General features: G+C 34.6%; 1 protein-coding gene across 3 annotated transcripts in view; it reads left to right on the top strand.

The window, feature by feature from the left end:
* Positions 1-22439, top strand: part of UPF2 (UPF2 regulator of nonsense mediated mRNA decay) — an 86179-nt gene that overhangs the window by 7874 nt on the left and 55866 nt on the right. For all 3 annotated transcript variants that reach the window (XM_054695089.1, XM_037510606.2, XM_037510605.2), the window contains exons 3-8: positions 1469-2248; positions 10493-10653; positions 15732-15929; positions 17055-17204; positions 19083-19186; positions 21297-21382. In XM_054695089.1, the coding sequence (XP_054551064.1) occupies positions 1469-2248; positions 10493-10653; positions 15732-15929; positions 17055-17204; positions 19083-19186; positions 21297-21382 (1479 nt within the window). The remainder of the gene's footprint in view (positions 1-1468; positions 2249-10492; positions 10654-15731; positions 15930-17054; positions 17205-19082; positions 19187-21296; positions 21383-22439) is intronic.

Raw genomic sequence — 22439 nt, 5'->3', positions numbered from 1 at the left:
TCTTTCGTACCTCTATTTTTTTTTAAGATTTATTTTATTTATTTATTCATGCAAGAACTGGGGTCTACAGCAGAAGTGTACGGAGGGTGAGAGGATTCACCAGAGACAGAGTGGGGAGCAGAACAGGCAGGTCTACTGAACTACACTCCTGAAGGCAGCAGTGGGCCAGATAGGAGTGGTCTGCTGCGCCATGTTAGCTCCCTGGCGGGGGATCAAACTCATGCCAGCAGTGGCTGGCAATTGCTTGATAGCACTGAGACTTTAACCCCTGCATCACCACGAAGGCCCAAGTTATGCTTTCTTAAGGGTACTCTCACTGCTAATGCTGTGTTTTGAGTGTGTCCAAGAGACTTAGAAAGATGGAAATCCACCTTTTTTGGAAACATATTTTAAAGTTGCTTGTGATGATATCTCAAAATCAGATTGTGTCTCTGCCCTTCCTCTCCTGCCAAAGCTTTTATGTTATACTACATTTTAAACATGTTCCTTTTTTTTTTTTTTTTTTTTTTGGTAGCAGCATAGGTAAACTTATTTTAACCTATATTTTCAGGATAAACTGAGTTTGTTAACCTCTTTTATTAAAGGGCTTTTATTTGATACTTCTTTTCTGGTTCCTTTTCAGATTTTTCTAATCATACTTAAAATTTTAAGACCCTCCCCCCCCAAACCTAGTAAGGTTCTTTAATACTGAAGTAGTGAAAAATGGTACTTAATATCTCAAAACATTTTTGTGTATTCTTTTAGAATGTTTATTTTTCAAACTCTTTCGTCAACATTTTCCCTCCTGTTTTCCAAATACTTTTGTTTTAGGTTTTATATCCTTCCCTAGCATATTATTATATTTTCCTTAGTAAGCTTCATGTTTTATCCAGTTTTTCAAATTTTCAATTTTTTTTTAAAGATTTATTTATTTATGCATACAGGCCAGAGATGCGGGGTGTAAGGATTCACCAGAGATAGAGTGGGGAACACAACAGGCAGACTGACTGAAATACACTGCTGAGGGGAGCAGCGGGCAAGACAGGAGAGGTCTGCTGCGCCATGTGGGTGGCTCCCTGGTCAGCCAGGGATCGAACTCGTGCTGCAGAGGCTGCGGATTTCTTCATAGTATAGTGCTTAATCCCTTGCGCCAGCAGGGAGGCCTCTCAAATTTTCATTTTTTTTAACTGAGGTATATATTGATATAATCAACAAAAGTTTTATTCATTTAATGTATCATCTGCAGATTTATTTTTAATCTAGTTATTTAGAGTCCTCCACTCTACCACTTTTGGTAGTACCAGTATACTGGGTTCTCATTATCTTAAGTCATTAACAAAATGTATTAAAAGTAGTGATGAGGGCTGTTTCTATCTTTCATTCCTCTTAGATTCTGATGTGTATTGGCTTTCATTCTTTGAGGCTTTGTCAGTGATGCTTCAAAATATACATCATCTTTCATATATTTGTTTGTTTGTTTTTTATATAGAGAGAAAGAAGAATCCCTTCAGCTTCACCAAGAAGCTTGGGAACGACATCAGCTAAGGAAAGAACTTCGTATCAAAAACCAAAATGCTCCAGACAACCGACCAGAGGAAAATTTCTTTAGCCGACTAGATTCAAGTTTGAAGAAAAATACTGCTTTTGTCAAGAAACTAAAAACTATTACAGAACAACAGAGAGACTCCTTGTCCCATGATTTCAATGGCCTAAATTTAAGCAAATACATCGCAGAAGCTGTAGCTTCTATTGTGGAAGCAAAGCTAAAAATATCTGATGTAAATTGTGCTGTGCACTTATGCTCTCTCTTTCACCAGCGTTATGCTGACTTTGCCCCATCACTTCTTCAGGTTTGGAAAAAACATTTTGAAGCAAGGAAAGAGGAGAAGACACCTAACATTACCAAGTTAAGAACTGATTTGCGTTTCATTGCAGAATTGACAATAGTTGGGATTTTCACTGATAAGGAAGGTCTTTCCTTAATCTATGAACAGCTTAAAAATATTATTAATGCTGATCGGGAATCCCATACTCATGTTTCCGTGGTGATTAGCTTTTGTCGACATTGTGGAGATGATATTGCTGGACTTGTACCACGGAAAGTAAAGAATGCTGCAGAGAAGTTTAATTTGAGTTTTCCTCCTAGTGAGATAATTAGTCCAGAGAAACAACAACCTTTCCAGAACCTTTTAAAAGAATACTTTACGTCTTTGACCAAACATCTGAAAAGGGACCACAGGGAGCTACAGAATACTGAGAGACAAAACAGGTGATTTTCAAATGTTTCTCAGAATTGAGAATTTATTTTGGAGCTCATACTTAAAATTTTAAAAGTCTTCATGCCATTGAGAGAACTTGTGGAAAAGGGCTCATTACAGGTGATTTCTTAATATTCCAGGAAAATTCAAAGTGTAGCAGTCTAAGTACTCATGTTTAAATGTGAGTCTATAATAGGTTTTGTCTGATTTTAAAAGAAATCTAGCAAGTATTTGATATTTAGTTTGTGAATGTTTTCCTGTGATTCTTTATAATATGAGGGATGAGTTTTCTTTTCTGTTACTTTAACGTACCTGCAGTTATTTTTCTGTGCATTTCACTGTTCCTTCTCTATAACAGGTTTGCTTTCATTGTTTTGTATTTTAATTTATTGATGTCACTGTTGGTATTTGTTCTTTTTAAGAAAATGTCGATTATTATTGGTATATTTAGATCAGAAAATTTGAAAATAGTGCACAAAATTAGCAGTGAATAAAATGTGTTAAGTGCAGCTTTGTAAACTGCAGTTACAGGAGTCTTCCTCCTGAGGACACCCATTTAAAGGAATGATGTATGTGCCAGTGGTAATTATTGAAGAGACCTGATTTAGGGACCAGTTTTGATTGTTACCAGATACTGTAGACTTAGATGTCACATCTGTACTTCAGAGGCCTCAACGAGCTAGAAATTGATGGAGTTCATGGGCATTACTCGACTTTTATAGAGGGCGGATTTGGAAGAGTTGAAGGAGAAACAGAAAGGCAAGAGCAGTAGCATTTAGTTGAGTACTTTGACTATTTAAATTGCATGGTTGAGAGTCTGAAGTTGGTATTGATTAGGAATTAGTATGGGGGACTACATTTTCCCATTTTCATAAATATTCAGTGGAGGAGGACTAAGTAGTTTTCGCTAGAAAATAATTGACTTAACCAGAAGGAAAAAATAGTTGTAGTGTATGCCAGTAGTACAGATAAGTCAGGGTGCAGAGATATATGGCTAAACCCTGGTGGTTGAAGGTTATCAGGTGAGAATTTAAAAAGGCAGTGGTGTTTTCTTTTAAAAAAGAAAAAGGATTGTCAACCTTCTTTGTGCTTTTGAATAGCAAAGACTTTAAAAATTTGAAGGGACAGCTTCAGAATGTATATAGTCAATAATGGATTTAAAAGTAAAATGGTAATCTTATAATTCCCAAATATTTAAGGTTTCTTAATTATGATTTGTACTGTGTTTTGTCATTGTCCTAGTTCTTATCCCATATGTTTGACCTAATACATCACAACTGATTTTGCAAGTATCCTTTAATTACTTTTTATTGGCTACTTTAAGGGTTTTGTGTATTTTTTTGATTGGGCTAACAGATTCTACACTGATTTAATCCCATCACTCTTCCAGTGTAGAAATCCATTTTGCTAATTATTTAACAGATAAATTGTTCTGCCTCAGTTTCTCCCAGAGGAGCTCCCAGAGTGAGCCATTCCAATGTTGGATACACCTATTTGCTAGGAATTTCAGCTGAAATTTAGCGCCTCATAAAATGGTTCCCTTTGAGTTATTTTTTTCTGGTGTAGATGGATTAAAGCTACAGTAAGTAGGGATCCATGAACTTGTTTACCTGTCCGTAATGAATTACGTTTAAGAAACAGACTATACATTTTTGTAGCAGTTTTCCACATATGTGATATTGTTGCTGTATTTTATAAAAGTGTCAGCACTGTTTGGGGGAAAAATTATTCCTTTACCAAAAGATAGTTTGAGAAATGCTGGTATGGGACCTATCTCCTTTTTTCCCCTCATAATCAACTATCTCACATTTTTGCAGATTGCAGGATGCTTCCCTTTCACCTCCAGGCTAAATACTCTAATTCCTTTAATTTGCTCTATGATTTGCAAACACTTCACTATCCTTAGGATGTTTATTTTGGATGTGGTTTTTTTTTTCTATGACCTAAAGTTCCAGTAGTTTTTATAGCTGCCTTGTCATCCTTTTGACTGTTAGGTTCCTATTCTAATGTCTAATTTCTCAAGTAAACTGCTACCAAGCCACTTCTTTATCTTGAATTAGGGAAATAATTTGTTAAGCCTAAAAACAGACTTGATTATCTCTTAAATTTTGAGGTACTTTTATTTTAGCCTAATGATAATTTTCACATTGATTCATGTATACTATTAATTGTACTTAATCATTGGTCACATTGAGCTTTGGTAAGTAGCCCTCTGTTCTTTCATAATTTAAGTCACTGTTAGACTTTTAATCCTGATAAAGGGTTGTCATAACTTTGGCTTTTTCCTATCTTAGAAACTTTTATTCATTTAGGTATAGAATTACTAATCTTAGATAAAGTATTTACTGATAATAAATTTTTTTAAAAAGATTTATTTATTTATGCATACAAGAGCTGGGGCACAGGCCAGAGATGCGGGGTGTGTATGTGTGTGTGAGAGAGAGAGAGAGACAGGATCCACCAGAGACAGTGGGGAACAGAACAGGGGGATTGACTGAAATACACTGCGGAGGAAGCAGCGGGCACAACAGGAAAGGTCTGCCTCACCATGTAAGTTTCTCCCTGGCTGGCCGGGGATTGAAATCACGCTGCAGAGGCTGCAGATTGCTTCATAGTGCGGTGCTCAACCCCTTGTGCCACCAGGGAGACCCTGATAATAAATTTACTTTCGATAGTGACAGTATTTTATCATGAGAAACTTTGTCCATTTAGATGCAATCATTTGTGGGATGTGAGCATCTTAATCACAATATAGAAAATAATTGGCATATGATTTAATAAATCACTCATGCCTTAAAATAGTCTCAATTTGAGCAGTCTCTGTAATGAAGATTTAATACTGAGTGAAAAAAGAGACGAGGAATAGATTAGTGCAGTATCTGTACTTGGCCTAATGTTAGTCACTTTACTTCCAGGAGAGTGCATTACAGTGTTCTGTTAAAATGACCCATTTCTTAAAGTTCCCCCTCCCAGTCACTGCATACTACCCTCCATTAGGTGTTTTCAGGATTTTACTACATCATAGGAATAAATCATGGGCAGTATTTTTTCTCAGTAGGACTTCTCTTAGGCATGATAATGCTAGAAATCTTAAGTGCTAAGGTAGCAGGTATTTAAGACCAATAGGTAGTCAAATTAAGTCTCTATTCAAGAGCATAATGATGGTTAAAAAAACCACCTCAAATACATAGTGTTTTCAATCTATGAATTCTAAATGCTTTTTGGTCATTTGGGAGGGAGGTTGTACTTTTTTTAGAGGTTTGAAGTTTTAGCCTACACTCATTAAAACCTATAATTGAAAGTTCCTTCAACTAATTTTTTTCAAAATAGAGTAATAAAACCTCTGTTTTTCAAAAGACATGAATGAATGAAGATAGTGACTAAATGAGACCTGGTGTGTCTCAGTTTTTCTTATGGGTTGATAACATGGGTATTAGATAGCTAGTTGTGTTTCTAGCCCATGAGGGACTTACAGTTCTAAGCTAGGGCAGCCTGGGTTGAGGGAATTCTAATAAATTTGAGTTTAAAACATTTTAAATTTTAAAGAATATTATTTTTTACCTTACACTTTCTTTCCAGGTAAGTTGTATTTTTCCTTTACATGTAGGTTCTTTGATAGATTGCACTATTAACATGTTGTATTACTGTAATTTAAACATAAAAGGACTAACGATTTTATAAGTGCTCTAAAATTGTCACCTTTCAGATATGCTCTGATTACTATTCAGTGACTTTCACATACTTGGTTAACATATTTGATTGAGTATTGTTATGCTTTTACTGTGTTCTAGTATCTTCTCATATAGCATTTTACAAGGCACTCATAACCAAATTCTAAAGTGAAACCAAAAGGATATTTAAGTTAATTTGACTGAGGGCTAAAGGAGATGAAAATGAAAACCTAGTAGTTATTTATGGATGTGCCTCATGATTTTTTTTAAAGATTTTGGCCATATGTTTATATTATTTTGAATGACTACATAAGGTCAAAGGTTAAAGGGATTTTATCTGTGCCAAAACTTTTTTCTTTTGTTAATATGGCTAATAGAATATCAAAATAATAGTTGATATTGAAGTGTTTGCTTTTGTTACAATGGACTGTGGCATTTTTCTTTCTCTTGAAAATACTGTTACATTAATAGAGTGCATCATGTGTGATTTTAATGGATCCTCATTGTAGGCTTGAAAGAAACATTTTAAAGGTGACATAGCAGATTTGGGGATTAAAGAACTTACCCAGTGTAAACTATAGAACAACTGACAGAATCAGGTTCTTTCCTACCTTTTTCTACTATATTTTTCACGTCTTCCATAATAATCATTGTTTGGATTTAGTACTTGCAGTTTTAAAGTGTCTAATAAACATATTAGCCACTGATTTGCCAAGTCACCTCTAAACTAAAGAAGGTCCCAAAAAAGGATATACAAAAAGCACCTCCATGTGCGAAGTCTTGCCTTAGATGTATGCATTTGAACTATTCTAATTTCAGAATAATGTATGATGTGGATAGTTTTGCTTTGAAAAGCAGTATTTTCCAGTAGTTACAAGCATAGACTTTGGAGCCAGATTGCTTGGGTTCAAGTGATGGATCTGTTATTTATTAATTCTTCACCGTGGACAAGTTGCCTGAATCTCTTTGCTTCAGTTTCCTCATCTGTAGATGCAAAAGATGCAGTGAATTCATGTGTAAATGCACTTAGTAATAGTATGTGACACAAATGTAAGTATTCAGTAAATATGAGTTCACCATTAATATGTTGTCTAATCTTTCATCTCTGAGTCTTTTTATGATTTTGAAAATTTGAATGTTAAACTTTTATAGCTTATTTTTAAAATTCATTATTTAAAACTATAAAACATGTAAACACTATACAAAAAGAAATAGCAAGAAAGTCAAGAAGTAACAAAAATGCAAAACAAAATGTCACAATGCTAGAATTTTTTGAGGCGTTAGTGAATTTTCTTATTTTACAGATATAATGCTTAATTCAAGAATATGCTATTTTCTGTCATTTTTACTTAAACAAATTGGTAATATAAAAGACCTTCTACCAGTAAAGGATTGATATATATTAAGGATGCTTCTAGAAAGTATATATACACTACATATATATGTATATTGGGTGAAGGAGATCTACTTTCTTGTGTTTTTATAATAATGAATAAGATGGAATTTATTGTGTTTTCATATTTAAAATGGTGCCAGTAGTACCCTGCCATGATCTCAGCAGTGGTACTGATTTAATAAACTGCATTTATGATAGCTATAGGCAGCTATGCCCTACAGGTCAGATTAGGCCTACCAGTAGTTGTTGTATAACCTGTGAGCTAAGAATGGTATTTACCTTTTAAAAGGTTGGATAAACTTAAAAAAGAATATTACGTGAGGTATTAAAATCATATGAAGTTCAAATTTCAGCGTCTGTAAAATTTTACTGGAACATAGTCACACTTATTTTGTTATACACTCTAGCTGTCTGTATGTTGTCAGCAGAGCTGATATTTGCCACAAAGACTACATGGTAGGCAAAGCCTAAAGTACTTGGATCTTCATAGAAAAAAATGTGCTGATCTGATTTATGAGATTCTCAAAAGAATGTTCTCTTTCAACTTTCTATACTAGATGTGCTTCTGAAGAATGTAAATAAGTGATAGCTTTAGTTTGATTTTGCTTAGTGATATATTCTCATGGGATTCATGTAAGAAATTTTTGTGACATCACTGATACACAGAAGAGGAACTCTGGTCAAATGTGCTGTGCAGTGTTTTATTCCCTCGTATAGATCTTCTAAAATTTAGTCAAAATGAAAACCTTTTCCTATGAGTTTTATAAAATTATAAAAGCTGCAATGTAAAGTACATTCATTAAAATTTTGTCATTTAAATTTCATTAGAATCACTAAATGATGGAGGGTTTTGAATCTTTAGGCACCTATGATGGGTTATTCTCTGGTTGAACCCTGTGGTCTTATTTCATGCTGTGGGTTTAGTTAGATGTTTAGTCAGTGTATATTAAATAAATAGTCATGGAAAATATACATGACTAAGTTTCTGGATGTCATAATTCTAATGCTATTTCACAGACATCTTTTACTACTTACCAAGTGCCTAGTGTAAGATATGATTTGAAAAACTAACCAAAGTTTAAACTTTTTTTCATGAGGATTCTCACTGAATTTTGACCTAAGGACATATTCATGAAGGTAATGTCACAGCACTCTTAAAAAATTTGATCATGAAATGGAGATTTAGGGGTGTATACAGAGTATCTTTGAAACTTCAAAGTTTTAAATTGGTCTGATAGATTGGAAAGGACCTGTAATGCATACACAGGGTGCCATTGTAGAATTAAATCATCTTTAACTGTCTCAATGTAAAGTCACAGGCAGGTAATATGAAAGTGTGGTTGATACAAAAAAGGACTATTACTTTTCTGATGAAATAGTTATCACCTTGCTTCTATTTCTCTATCTTCAGTCTTTAGTGACTATGGCATACCTTGAAATAGGACGTATGTATTGATGATCAGAACGTCAGAACTTGTTAGAAAAATAGAGCTCCAGGTTATGTTGAGATATTTTCCATTTTCTTTTTCAAGTAATTAAATAACTGTAATTGTTAGAGGTTTTGAAATCTCAGAAATATTGCTATTCCTTTAATCATAATTGACTTCAGAATAAACTCCGGTTTTTATTTTTTAACATTTTCTCTAATACAGCCTACTTTTCAGTATTCAACTCACTTATTTAACTTTAATGACTTTTTTGACTTAAAAAATGACTAACTTCTAATTGAAAGTTCTCACAGTCTCATTCAAAGCAATGTCATTTTTTTCGTGGGTTGAATATTTTAAAAATGTCTTGGATTTTTTTTTTTTTTTTAATTTCTAAGATTCCTTTATAAAACTTACTGGAAAAAACAACTTCATTGTGTGTTTTCCTGTGAGATTTGTCTGAAATAAGTGTTTGAAAGAGAAAAAAACTGGCCTTCAATCACAATGTTTTTACTTTTTAGTGAAATACTTTTTAGCTTGTGTTAATGACTAAATTATTTTGACATTTGGCCAATCTATTCATAGAATGAATAGTCTTAATGTATATTTAAATTATAAGAAAATGAGTGAAAATTTATCATGTTAGGACCAAATAAAAGAAGAAAAAGATTGATTTAACGAATAGTTAATGTATGCATTGCTCTGTCTTGTTCTAGTAATGGGAACTGATAGTCTAAAATGATATTTGAACTATTACAGCATTTAAACAAAAATTTATATGTAGTAATGGGGTAAGATGGGAAAGTTTGGAAATTGCTCCATATAAGCAGGAAAATATATGCGTGGTCATGGCTTTTGTACTTTATATTCTATAACTTTTAAGAATATACCACCAGAAATAGCTGACTTTCTTCACTGTTCATAAGAAAACTCAAATGACAAGGTATAAAACAAATGTTTAAGTATTATTTTCACTTGTAATAGACTTTTTGCAACCTGGACTATATTTGCGGTATGGTTTGTAAATATCAGCTACTATACTACATCGATATTTAGTTAAAAAAAAAAAAGTGCATCCAGCCATGGACATCTCAACCACAAATACTAATACAGTAAGACTTTCATAAATTTTGAAAAATTTCAATAGCTTTGTATTTCTAATTATGGGTGACTTAATGTACTGTTTTCAGAATGGAAAAATAATTGTGTCCTTTGCTCCTAGAAATGGCCTGGCCTTGATTAAGTGGATTGTTTGTTCAGTTAATATTTGTTAAATGGATAATCAGTACTTGCTCAATAAATTGACAATTAACATCATGAAACATGGGCTTTTTCAAAATATAATCTCAATTCACATCATTGTGAAAGTTTAAAGATAACTGTGATTCTTTCTGTAACCTGTATTTGAAAGCTTATTTGTTTAGGTGTGTAAAATATTTTTGGCTCCCTGTATGTCTTGGGAATATCACTGTAACAAGTGTTAAAAAATTTTTAACCATATAGTGGCATATTGCTAAATATATTTCTGCAGGCATAATTGTTGATCATTTCATATTCTTGGAAGAAAAATGTTAAAATTATTTAGGTGAATTTGATTATGTCAATTTTAATTTTTAGATACTTTTTAAAATTTTTAAATAAGTTTTTGAAGATTGTTCTAAGTTTGTTTGATAAAATCAAAATTTATGAAACATTTCCAGCATAGCTATACAAGATCACATTCATTTGATTATATCAGATTATTTTACCATTTGTTTTTAGGCGTATTCTGCATTCTAAAGGAGAGCTAAGTGAAGATAGACATAAACAGTATGAGGAATTTGCTATGTCTTATCAGAAATTGCTGGCAAATTCTCAGTCCTTAGCTGATCTTTTGGATGAAAATATGCCAGATCTTCCTCAAGACAAACCAACACCAGAAGGTAAGAAAACCTTAAAAACAAATGTTAGGTTGTTTCTCATAAACAGTGTAACTAATCTTTACTCTTGGCAGTGTGTATTGAAAATTTAAGTTTTAAAAATACCTAAAACTTTCAGTAGTGTTGAACATAGTATTGTTGAAACCTAGTAAGTACTTGAAAAGCTATTTGACATGCTTCTCTACAAGAAAAAGGCTTTGTTTGCATTTACAGAGTAATAAACTTCTGATATTTTAATGAGTTCCTTTGGGTTTTTTGTAATAGTAATCCTTGGATTATATCCAGGAGGTTTGTCTTAAACCTTCCTTGGGGCTATAGAAGGATTCACATTATTTCTCAGATAGTAATAAGGTAAGATTGGACCTTTGGGATTCTGATATTTCTGTATTTATCCTTTTTTAAATCTATTAGAATGATAGATTTAGAGTAAACCTTACTTTGCAGTTTTGTGAGATAAATTATTTTGTGAGAAGAATTGTTTTCTGTATTATCATCAGAGGTGTTTTATATTTCCCATTCAATTTTCATTCATTAAATGTAGGGCTCCTCACACATTTACTATGGTTTTTCAGAACTCTTAGTATACTTAATGCATTTTAGAACAAAAATTTTTTTAAAAAGATTTTATTTATTTATGCATACAAGAACTGGGGTACAGGCCAGAGGTGTGGCAGGTGAGAGGATTCACCAGAGACAGAGTGGGGAACAGAACAGGCAGATTGACTGAAATACACTGCTGAGGAGAGCAGTGGGTGAGTCAGGAGGGGTCTCCTGCGCCAAGTGGGTCTCCTTCCTGGCTGGGGATCAAACTTGTGCTGCAGTGGCTGCTGATAGCTTCATAGATTGTGTCTTAACCCCTTGCGCCACCAGGGAGGTCCCAGAACAAAACTTTTTTCATAATGGTTAGCATTCTTTGATATTGATTTAGTTGGTTTATTTCTACTGAAATCAAACTAATTTTAATGCTAAATAACTTTAAATGTATTTTATGTAGTTCCCAGAGAATTTTAGGGTAGGGAGTTTTTTCTTTTAATAAATTTGTTGTTCTACAGGTTTCTAATTTGCATTTCTTCTAGTGAGAAAGCTGCCAGTATTCTTATTTTTGTTCTTTATATAATGTGTATTTTTTCTCTAGTTGCTTTAGAATTTCATTATCACCGATTTCAGGAAACTTATATATTACGTGTCTTGGTCTGGCTTTCTTTAAATTTCTTCTGTTTGGAGTTCACTGGACTTCTTGAATCTGTGGGTTTATAATTTTTAGCAAATTTAGATTATCTTGACTCATTTCTTCAAATATATTTTCTGTTCCTCTCTACCCTCCCATGGGGATTCAATTACAACTATATCCAGTGACTTGGATTTTTCCTTTTATTTATCCCTGCGTTTCATATTGGATAGTTTCTTGCTGTGTCTTATCTTTCCTTTTATAGTATCTAATATGCTGTTAACCTCATGTAGAAATACAGTTTTCAGGGCCTCCCTGGTGGCACAAGGGGTTAAGTACCACACTATGAAGCAATCTGCAGCCTCTGCAGCACGAGTTCAATCCCCGACCTGCCAGGAGCAACCCACATAGCGAAGCAGACCTCTCCTATCTTGCCCACTGCTCCTCTCAGCAGTGTTTTTCAGTCAGTCTCCCTGTTCTGTTCCCCACTCTGTCTCTGGTGAATCCTCTCACCCCCCTGCATCTCTGGCCTGTACCCCAGCTCTTGTGTGCATAAATAAATAAATCTTTTTTTAAAAAAAGTATAGTTTTCATTTGTAGAATCTGATTATATTTTCCATGATCTCTAATATGTCCATTCTATCTTCTAGTCTGTGAGAATATGAAGTAGTTATAATTACTGTTTTAATGTCCTCGACTACTAATCTTATCATGTGTGTTCTTTCTGCATTGCTTTTAATTAATTGATCTCTAATTGGTAATTTTTCTTCTTTGCATACCTGATCGTGTATAGTGGAGATGTGCTGTATATTTTTGTATTTTTATAAATATGATTGAACTTCATCCTGGGGCACAGTTAAGTTACTTGGAAACCGTTTCATCCTTCCCAGATTTTCTTTTAGGTGGGGTCAGAGCAACTTTAGGTATGGGGCTGATTTTTCCCACCAATGAGGCAGTATCTTTCATTGCTCTGCTTTCTCACGAATTAGAGGATTTGTGAGTAGATATTTTCCCAGTCTCACCTAGTTCCCTCACACAAAGGGTTGATCAGTATTCAGCTGAACATTCAAGGGGGCCCCTCAATGGATCTTTAAGATCCCTCTTTGACTCTCTCCTCACTGTTGCTCTGTGCTGTAAAATCTAGCTTCATGGCCTGTAGAGTCTTACCAGACTCTCAGTTCTTTCCTTCTCAGCTCTTGGAGACAGCAGGACTCTGCTTGGCTTTTCTCTTTCTTGACCATGACCCAGAAAAATTGTAGGGCTCCAGGACTTATTCTTTCTTCTTCTTTTTTTTTTTTTTTTTTTAATTTTTTTATTTATTTATTTATTTATACAAGCACTGGGTATAGTCAGAAGCGCGGGTGGGTGAGAGAATTCACCAGAGCCAGAGCGGGGAGCAGAGCAGGCAGAAGGACCGAAGCACACTGCTGCGGGGAGCAGTGGGCAGCAGGAGAGGTCTGCGCGCCATGTGGGACCCTCCCTCAGGTGGCCGGGGAGCAGCCGGGGATCAAACCTGCGCCGCAGAGGCTGCAGGCAGCTTCACAGCCCAGCGCTCAACCGCTGCGCCACCAGGGGAGGCCCGACTTATTCTTTCTTCTTTCTCAGGAAATACACTCCTGTGCTTTCTGACATCTAGTGGCTGAAAACTGATTTTATGTTCTTTGCGTGAATTTTTAGTTGTTTACAAACTGCTGGTAGGTACTTCATCATGGCCTGAAGAGACCTGAAATTTTCAGTGATCAGAGTGTCTTTTTACCTGTAGTAAGGAGATCATGTTGGGTATACTATTCTGCAGATGCTTTTTAAAGTTAATCTTAGATTTAGTATCCGTATGAATGGAGCCATGTAGTGTCTAATTCTTTAAATTGATGCATAGTGATTTTCTGTTGTATAATTGTGCTATAATTTACTTGCTTGTCCTCTATTGATTTGTAGTTATTTATGTTTTTTAACTACAGTCAGTGCAACTATTATACTACAATCTCTGCACCTGCATCTTTTTGTTTGCATGCTAGTATTTCAGGAACAAATTCCTAGAAGTAGAATTCCTGGGCTAAAATGGTATGTCCGTTTTAAGTTTCAATGTATGCCACATTTTCTTCTAATGAAATATACTCACCACTAAGTATATGAGAATAACTGTTTCCTTATACCCTTCCATATTACATTTCTTGATTATTACATAATGAGTTAAGTTAAACATCTTTTAAGTATATAAACAGTCCATAAATTTGAAAGATGTTTAATCTCACACATAATGTAAAAAATACATATATATTCTGTTCCCTGTGACATACTGGCTTATCATTTATCCCTTTTTAAGAAATCAAGTATTTGTCTTTTTTAAAATTGAGGTGTGAAAACACTTTGCACATTAGAGAAATTATTATTTATTTATTTTTTAACCTAAGGTGCTTTTCATTTATTGGGGTACCATTGGTTTACAACACTGTATATGTTTCAGGAGTATAGTTCCATATCTCTTCACAGTATATTATCACACTGTGCCCACCCACTAAAATTCCCAGGGCCCTCCATCACGGTACATTGAACTATATACACTCTTAGCTCCCCCTCAATTCTTTTTGATGTACATTGCAAATATTTATCCCCGATTTCTATTGCTTTTTTACTTCATGGCATTTTTTTGCCCTCAGAAGTTGAATTATTTTACAATTTGTTATTATGCAAATATTTACAGATATGCTTACTATTCATTTGTATTGAGTATGAAGTAAAAGTTAGTGAGTCAAAGTGATAATTTTGTTTAACATTATACTGGTTAATGCAGAAATTAAGATCTTTTCAAACGCTATTTTGTTTACCTGTTTAGAGGTTTTACATTTATCCATATTGGAATTTTTATACTTATTTGGACGTATACTTTATATTGTGAATATTAAATCCTTTGTATTAAGAGTGTTTCAGTATTGTCTGCTATATTGTCCTTTGCTTTTGCTTAGGTTTTTCATTAAGTAGTTGTCAATTTTAGTCTTTTCCCTTGTAGTATGAGTTTACTGTCCTGGTAATCCTGTGTTTAAATATTTACCATAAGGAATGTAAGTAATGAGTTCGGGAGACAGTATTTTGTATTTGCTGCTGTTCTAGTTTTTCCTAAATGACTTTCAATGAATAATTTTTCTAATGGTTATTTTTAATGTTTATGGTCATTTTCCTGTTTACAATTCTAATTTGGAGAGGGGCACAATGAGAATAGATACATTGATGAATGATCTCAAGAGCATGATGTAGAAAATTAATTCCTTTTAATGTTCTGAGTTTAAGAATCTATGGTTGTATGTAAATTCTGTTTATGTGTGTTTGTGTGGTGTGTACATGCATGTATGTGTATGTTTTCCACCTTCTACTGAGATATCTATACATCTTTTCTTCCCTTTTCCAGTTATTTATCACTTGACTATTTTTGGCAATTTATCTTATGGCAAGGACTATACCAAAAGGAGGGATGCCTTTTAATTAAGTGTTTATAGTCTGCTTGCAAAGATAGTTGTGATATAACCGGAATAGAGGGTTGCAGGTCATCCAAAAAATGTTTTGGGGAGGTGGGACTTTAAGCTAGGTGTTTTAGGAATTGTGGACCTTATATATTCTTCTTAGTTTTACATGTCATAAATATAGGCCTAAAATATCAGATGACTACTTAATCTTATATTTATTGTTTAAAACATTTAAGAGTAAAATATCTTTATCCTGCTATACTCTAGTTTTTCTGGTTCAGTGCTTTACTTAAAACACAGTTTGTGATTTGATGCATAAAAGTGGTTATTGATTGAAGAATTTGTTAATTGAAAGTCAATATTCATTAGTTATGACACTGATAATGGAAAATATTTTGTTTTTAGCATGCTAAACCTGAAATGATTTTAATTCCCTATGATGAATTTTATTGTAGAGCATGGACCTGGAATTGATATATTTACACCAGGTAAACCTGGAGAATATGACTTGGAAGGTGGTATATGGGAAGATGAAGATGCTCGGAATTTTTATGAGAACCTCATTGATTTGAAGGCTTTTGTTCCAGCCATCTTATTTAAAGATAATGAAAAAAGTTGTCAGAATAAAGAGTCCAACAAAGATGATTCCAAAGGTAACTTCTCTTGTAAGCAGTCCTCTTGAACGAAGTGACTATACAGGGATTCTTCACTCTCTTAATTCCTCATTCTTTAGTTTGCTCCAGTCTAACTCCAGCCCCACCTCCACCATGAAATTGGTTTTGCCGAAATTACCAATAACTTCCTGTTGCTGCATCTTGTGGGCAGTTTTCAGTGTTTGTCTCATTTGGTCTCTCAAACCGTTCAACACACCTTCCTGCTTCCTTCTGCAGGCACCTCCCTTCGAATAGCTTCTAATCCTTCCTAGTACCAGTGTTGCTCAGTCAGGTGGAAAAGTAGGCCTTATTCCCTCAAGTAATCATGTCTATTAATCTATCCTCTTAAATGTTTCTCAAATTTATTTTATCTTTACTGTTAATATTTTGATGTAAGTGGCCATCATTTCTTCCCTGGGCTACTATCCTCTACCCTGCTGTCCTTCTCCCCTTCTATACATTCTTAAAAACTAAATTTATTCTCCTACCTATTATCTTTTGGTGACTTTACATTTACTTGGAATAGACTATAAGCTTGAGAACATTATCCCTAGGACTCTGTGTGTTTTGGCTCAAGTCTGTCTCTGTTATAGGGCAATCCCAGGGGAAACTGATGAGTTATGAGTCCTCACTCACGTGCTTAAGAAGTCAGGGCAAGACCCAAAACATACAAAGAGAAATAAAGATCTGCTTATAAGGGGATTGAGAAGAGGGAGAACAGAGAGAGAAGGAGGTTAATTGTCCAACATGTCCTGTCAGCAGTACCATCTGGATTGAGTCACTATGGTATGAGCCAAAGTGGGAAAAACAAGAGAGCAAGAACACATACGTGTTCAGTCTTTTGAGTACAACGTGGCTGCTTAGTTCTGTCCCTAGTTCTCAGCAGACCTCCCCTGCTCACCACCTTTCCCTGCCCCCAACTTTTCAGGGAATTAGGTTAACAGCATGCTGGGAGTTGTAGTACTTGGTGCCACATAGGGGTGGAGATAAGGGTAGGGTCCAGGTATATATGTAGATTCTAAGACAAGTATTGTGGGTTTTGTTAATTCTTACCTATTTTTTGCAGCAGAATTTTGATATTACTTTATATTTGCATGAACTGATTTTATTTTTGTGTTTAAACAGAGGCCAAAGAACTTAAGGATAATAAGGAGATAACAAATCCTGATGATTTGGAGCTTGAGTTGGAGAACCTTGAAATTAATGATGACACCTTGGAGTTAGAGGGTGGAGATGAAGCTGAAGATCTTACAAAGAAACTTCTTGATGAACAAGGTAAAATGGTATTTTGCCAAAAGCTTCAAATTTTGATTACTTTTACATAGAAAACTTTTCTCTCTTTTTTAAAAAATATTTTTATTGAGGTAATGTTGGTTTATATCACTGTTTGTATTTTATTTATTTTAAAGATTATTTATGCAAGAACTGGGGTACAAGTCAGAGGCGTGGGAGGGTGAGAGAATCCACCAGAGACAGAGCAGGGAGCAGAACAGGCAGATGGACCAAAAACACTGCTAAGGGGAGCAGCAGGCGAGGCAGGAGAGATCTGCTGCGCCATGTGGGTTTCTCCTTGGCTGGCCGGGAATTGAACTTGCGCTGCAGAGGCTGCAGACAGCTTCACAGTGCTGCGCTCAACCCACTGTGCCACTGGAGAGTCCCAAAAACTTTTGTCTCTTATTTCTTCTTTTCCTTTTGTTTTCAGCTCATCACTTGTTTGCAATTTGATTTATTTATTGATTTATTTTTAATTTTTTAAATATTTATTTATGCATACAAGAATGGGGGTGTAGGCCAGAGTTGTGGGGGGTGAGAGGATTCACCAGAGACAGAGTGGGGAGCAGAACAGGTGGACTGACTGAAATACACTGCTGAGGGGAGCAGCGGGTGAGTCAGGAGAGGTCTGCTGCGCCATGTGGATTGCTCCTTGGCTGGGGATCAAACTTGTGCTGCAGAGGCTGTGATTAGCCTCATAGGTTGAGTCTTAACCCCTTGTGCCACCAGCAAGGCCTTGCAATTTGATTTAGAACAACAACCCAACATTCCCATTGTGACTACAAACTTTAGTGATTGTTGAAGTTATGAATGTCTTTTTTTTTTTAAGTTCTGTATGTCTTAATAGATATTTCTTACTCTTAATTGCTAGTGTTGTCCTAAGTAATAATCTTTACAATCTTAACATTACATGTATTTGAAAGTTATCCTGAAATGGGTGATAGATAAAGAAGACAACCAGTATATCAATTTGTCTGTGTTAATTTTGTCTGCTTTTTCATTTGAGTAAAGTTATTTTTAATCTTCTTTTTTTGGATTCTTTATTAGGAGGATACCTTTTGTCAATATTGCTTCTCTCTGTGGCCTCACTATTTCCTACTACAGATAATTCTCCATATTATGAAGGGAGGGTTGGCATGGCTGGAAATACTCTCTTACTATCTGTTTAAGTGTCATGGGAGGACTTGGCTAGTCCTTTGGTGCCCTTACCTATGGCCAAGAGGAATGGTGGTGTGTTGTTCTTGGCAGTCCCATTCTGTATCAGAATTCCATGAAATGGGGAAACTTAGTTCTTCAGAGGCTAGTGATGAGAGTATTGTTAATAAAAGACATGAGGAAGGGATGCTAAGCAGATAAACCAACAGATTTACCATAAAGTTACATGCCATTTATAATGAAGATTTTGTGTTTAATGCAAAAGTGTGTCTTACTGTCAAAACTTGTGGGAACCGTGTTTACCCATAGTGTTTACCAGGGGCTTAAGGAGGGGCGAAGGATGAATAGGCAGAGCATAGAGGCTTTAGAGTAGTGAAACCATTTTGTGCTATAGTTTTATTCTGTCTATATAGTTATAATTTGTGTGTGTGTATGTGTATGTGTGTATAATCTGAAACAGTAATGATAGTTATATTTTAGACTGTATAATACCCAAACTAACAAAAGAGTCTGTCTTTTCATAGTTCTTATTTAAAAGACTGTAGTGACTTGGGACTGTGATTTAAGAGATACCCAAACTTTCTTGGGCAATATCTCAAATCAATATCATGAATAAGGAAAATGTTTTATATTATCTATTTCTAAATAACTTATAATGGAGTGTTTTTATTTCTTTTATCTCTGAGTGTTTTTTTTTAACCTCTTTTAAAACTAACTTTGTATTAGAACAAGAAGATGAAGAAGCCAGCACTGGATCTCATCTCAAGCTCATTGTAGATGCTTTCCTTCAGCAGTTGCCTAACTGTGTCAATCGAGATCTGATAGACAAGGTATGATTTCTCTATGTAATTTAACAAGCACGTAGACCTTGTAAGAGAGCTCTAATTAGGAATGTCCATGCTTTTTGTAGTATATTAGCCATGAATGAGCCATTTCTTCAAATGGAATCTTTATGCAAATCCAACATAAACATATAATGGAGCCAATTTCTAAATGCTTTTTGGGAGTAGAACTGGATCCAGAATCCTGTTTGTTTGAGACAGCTCCTTTCGAATAGGAACCCCACGGTTTGGATAAATACTGTTTTAGACCAGAAGTTCTAATGGTCTCTGGAGTTCTGTGTTCTCTGAGGAAATTTTAAGGGCTCTTTGGTCAGAACTTTTCATACTAACTAGGGTTTCCTTTTTTTTTTTTTAATTTATTTATTTTTATACAAGAACTGGGGTACAGGCCAGATGCGTGGGAGGGTAAGAGGATTCACCAGGAACAGAGCGGGGAACAGAACAGGCAGACTAACTGAAATACACTGCTGAGGGGAGTAGTGGGCGAGGCAGGAGAGGTCTGCTGCACCATGTGAGAATCTCCCTGGCCGTCTGGGAATCCAACCTGCGCTGCAGAGGCTGCGGACAGCCTCACAGCGTGGCTGGCGCTCAACCTGCTGCGCCACCAGGGAGGCCCCATTAAAATTTTCTTAGCATTGTATTTTCTTAATATATTCATTTGAGAGAGAGAGAGAGTGTGTGTGTGTGTGTGTGTGTGTATGTATGTAGGATGTTCTTTTTTTTTTTTTCCTATCTCCACCTTTATTTTTTTTTTATAATAAATTTTATTTTTATATTCCCCATACAATTGCAACCCCCTATTCTGACCCCAATCCCTCCCCTCCTGCCCCCCAGCCCCCAAAAAGTGTCTCTGGTTCATAGTTTTTTGTTGATTTTGATTTTCACTTTCTTATAATTATTCATTTTCCTGGTCCCTTATTTAAGTTTTCTAGATTCTGTAGGATGTTCTTTAATGTTTAACCAGTTTTCTGAGTACATGACCTTGGGGATTTTTGTTATTAGGACCAGAATTTTTCGGTGTTTCATGTGGATAAATTCCTTGAAAGGGACTCCACTGAATTTTCAATTTTTCTTTTAGTTATTCTAATTGGCTATAACATGTTTTAATGTTGTAAAATTTAAACCTTAATAAGATTTATTTTATTACTTCTACAAGCAGAAGACAAAATTGGAATTGATTTTGTTCTCTTGACTGAGTTTTATATAAAGTTTTAATCTTGGTGAATACCTTCAGTGTGAGTTAGTTTCCTGAGTTTGAATCTAAACCATTGATTGCATCAAAGGTTTTAATCAAATGGGAGGTATTGCAGTAAGTCACTATCTATGGTGAAGAGTAGAAATCCTTCAGCGCATTGCTCTGAAGGAACTCTGCGGATCTTTAATCATGTGAATCTTTGGAAGGAAAATTTTTGAGTTTCTCAGGTAGATATATGATAATATTTTAATTCTTTATTAAAAAGTATTGCTTGTTATTTTCTTTACCTAGTATACCAGAAATCTTTAACATTTTAATAAAATAGGTACCTGTATTTTAAAAATACCAGTGACTTATGTTTTTATTTCTCAGGACATCCCTAGCATTTTAAAACATACTAAATGTTAAACATATTGTTGAAATGGTTAGCATATTTTTCTTTTTAAAATACAGATCAGTGGATTGTTATACTATATACTACTATTACGCATATTAGCATTAATAATTTTCTAGACTCCAGGTAAGTATTCTTTGCTGTTTTGTTGTTCTGTCAGAAAACTTTTCTGATATTGACATTGATTTACTTGCCTTTAATGAAGTTAAAGACATTTTTTGCATTCTTTATATAATTATTTGCATGATAGGTCTTTGAGTTACTTGAAGTTCTGTTTCCACCGTCAGGTTACAATTAAAAAGCTTATGAAATAAATATTTTGAAATATATAAGGGAAGGGACTTTAAGCATAGTAATTTTTCAGTTTGTGCTGTGCTTACAATATTAGTGTCTTAAACCATTTTGAAATGTTTAGAAACAACCAGAAAGTCATTGTGGTATTCAGGGTCTTGCTTTCAGTAGCTAAATAGAGATTTTTTTAAGAATAATGTTTGCTATTTCTCCTGTAGGCAGCAATGGATTTTTGCATGAACATGAATACAAAGGCAAATAGGAAAAAGTTGGTGCGGGCACTCTTTATAGTTCCCAGACAAAGGTATGTATTAAAAAATAAAATGAGTAATTTTAGTGTTTTCACTCTTCAGTGTTAGTGCTTTCATTCTTCAGTGATGATTGTACCATCAGAGTTTTTATTAATATCTTTTAAAGTATCCCTTGTCAACAGTTGTTGTTATTAGAACCTTTCCTAGAACTTGTTTCTCTTTGATTTGTGTTCTTCTGTTCATTTGGTCTAGTGGATATTTTTCTTCTGATACTTATCTGTTATTTTAAGAGAAAATGTGGATGAATAAGAGTGACTTAATAAGCACAACAATAACTTAGTCACTAGAAGCAATGCTCTGAAGAGAAAGAAATTAATAAATTGTATATAAGTTTTTAGGAGAATTTTTATTTTGTGTAAAGATCAGACTAATTGAGTGTATCTAATCTTACAATGGTGTTTAAATGAACATTTAAAATTTTTTTGGTAGTTGTGATAGTCACATCAGTGATTATGCTGCTAGTAATTGAAGAAGTATATTCATTTGCAGAATGCTTTTCAAGAATTCTAATCCTCTCAATTATTTGCTAAATTAAAATCCCTACTTCACCTGTCTTTTAGAATTGTCTATTTCTCATAGACTGTAACCCCCAGGAGTAAGGAGATCTATTTCTATTTATCCAATAATGAATTCTTAATTTTTTTTTAAACTATTAGGGTCATTACACATAGCCTAGTTAAAGTAGATACTTTCCCCAAAATATCAGAATTCTGAGGAATTTCACTGAAGTGTTTATTCAGTAAAGTTTTAATTTCGTCTATTCATGGATGGAGGGCCATGATCTTGAAATAATGGTAAAATTTTTTAAAAAGATTTATTTATTTATTATTATTTTTGAAGATTTATTTATTCACGTATACAAGAACTGGGGTACTGGCCAGATGCAGGGGAGGGTGAGAGGCTTCACCAGAGACATAGTGGGGAACAAAACAGGCTGACTGACTGAAATTCACTGCTAAGGGATACAGAGGGTGAGTCAAAAGAGGTCTGCTGTGCCATATGGGTAGCTCCCTGGCTGGGGATGGAACTTGTGCTGCAGTGGCTACGGAC

This window comes from Talpa occidentalis, unplaced genomic scaffold (genome assembly GCF_014898055.3).
Source record: "Talpa occidentalis isolate TD23 unplaced genomic scaffold, MPIMG_talOcc4v2.1 talOcc4.14, whole genome shotgun sequence".
NCBI lineage: Eukaryota > Metazoa > Chordata > Mammalia > Eulipotyphla > Talpidae > Talpa > Talpa occidentalis.
This window is presented reverse-complemented; position numbering and strand designations above follow the sequence as displayed.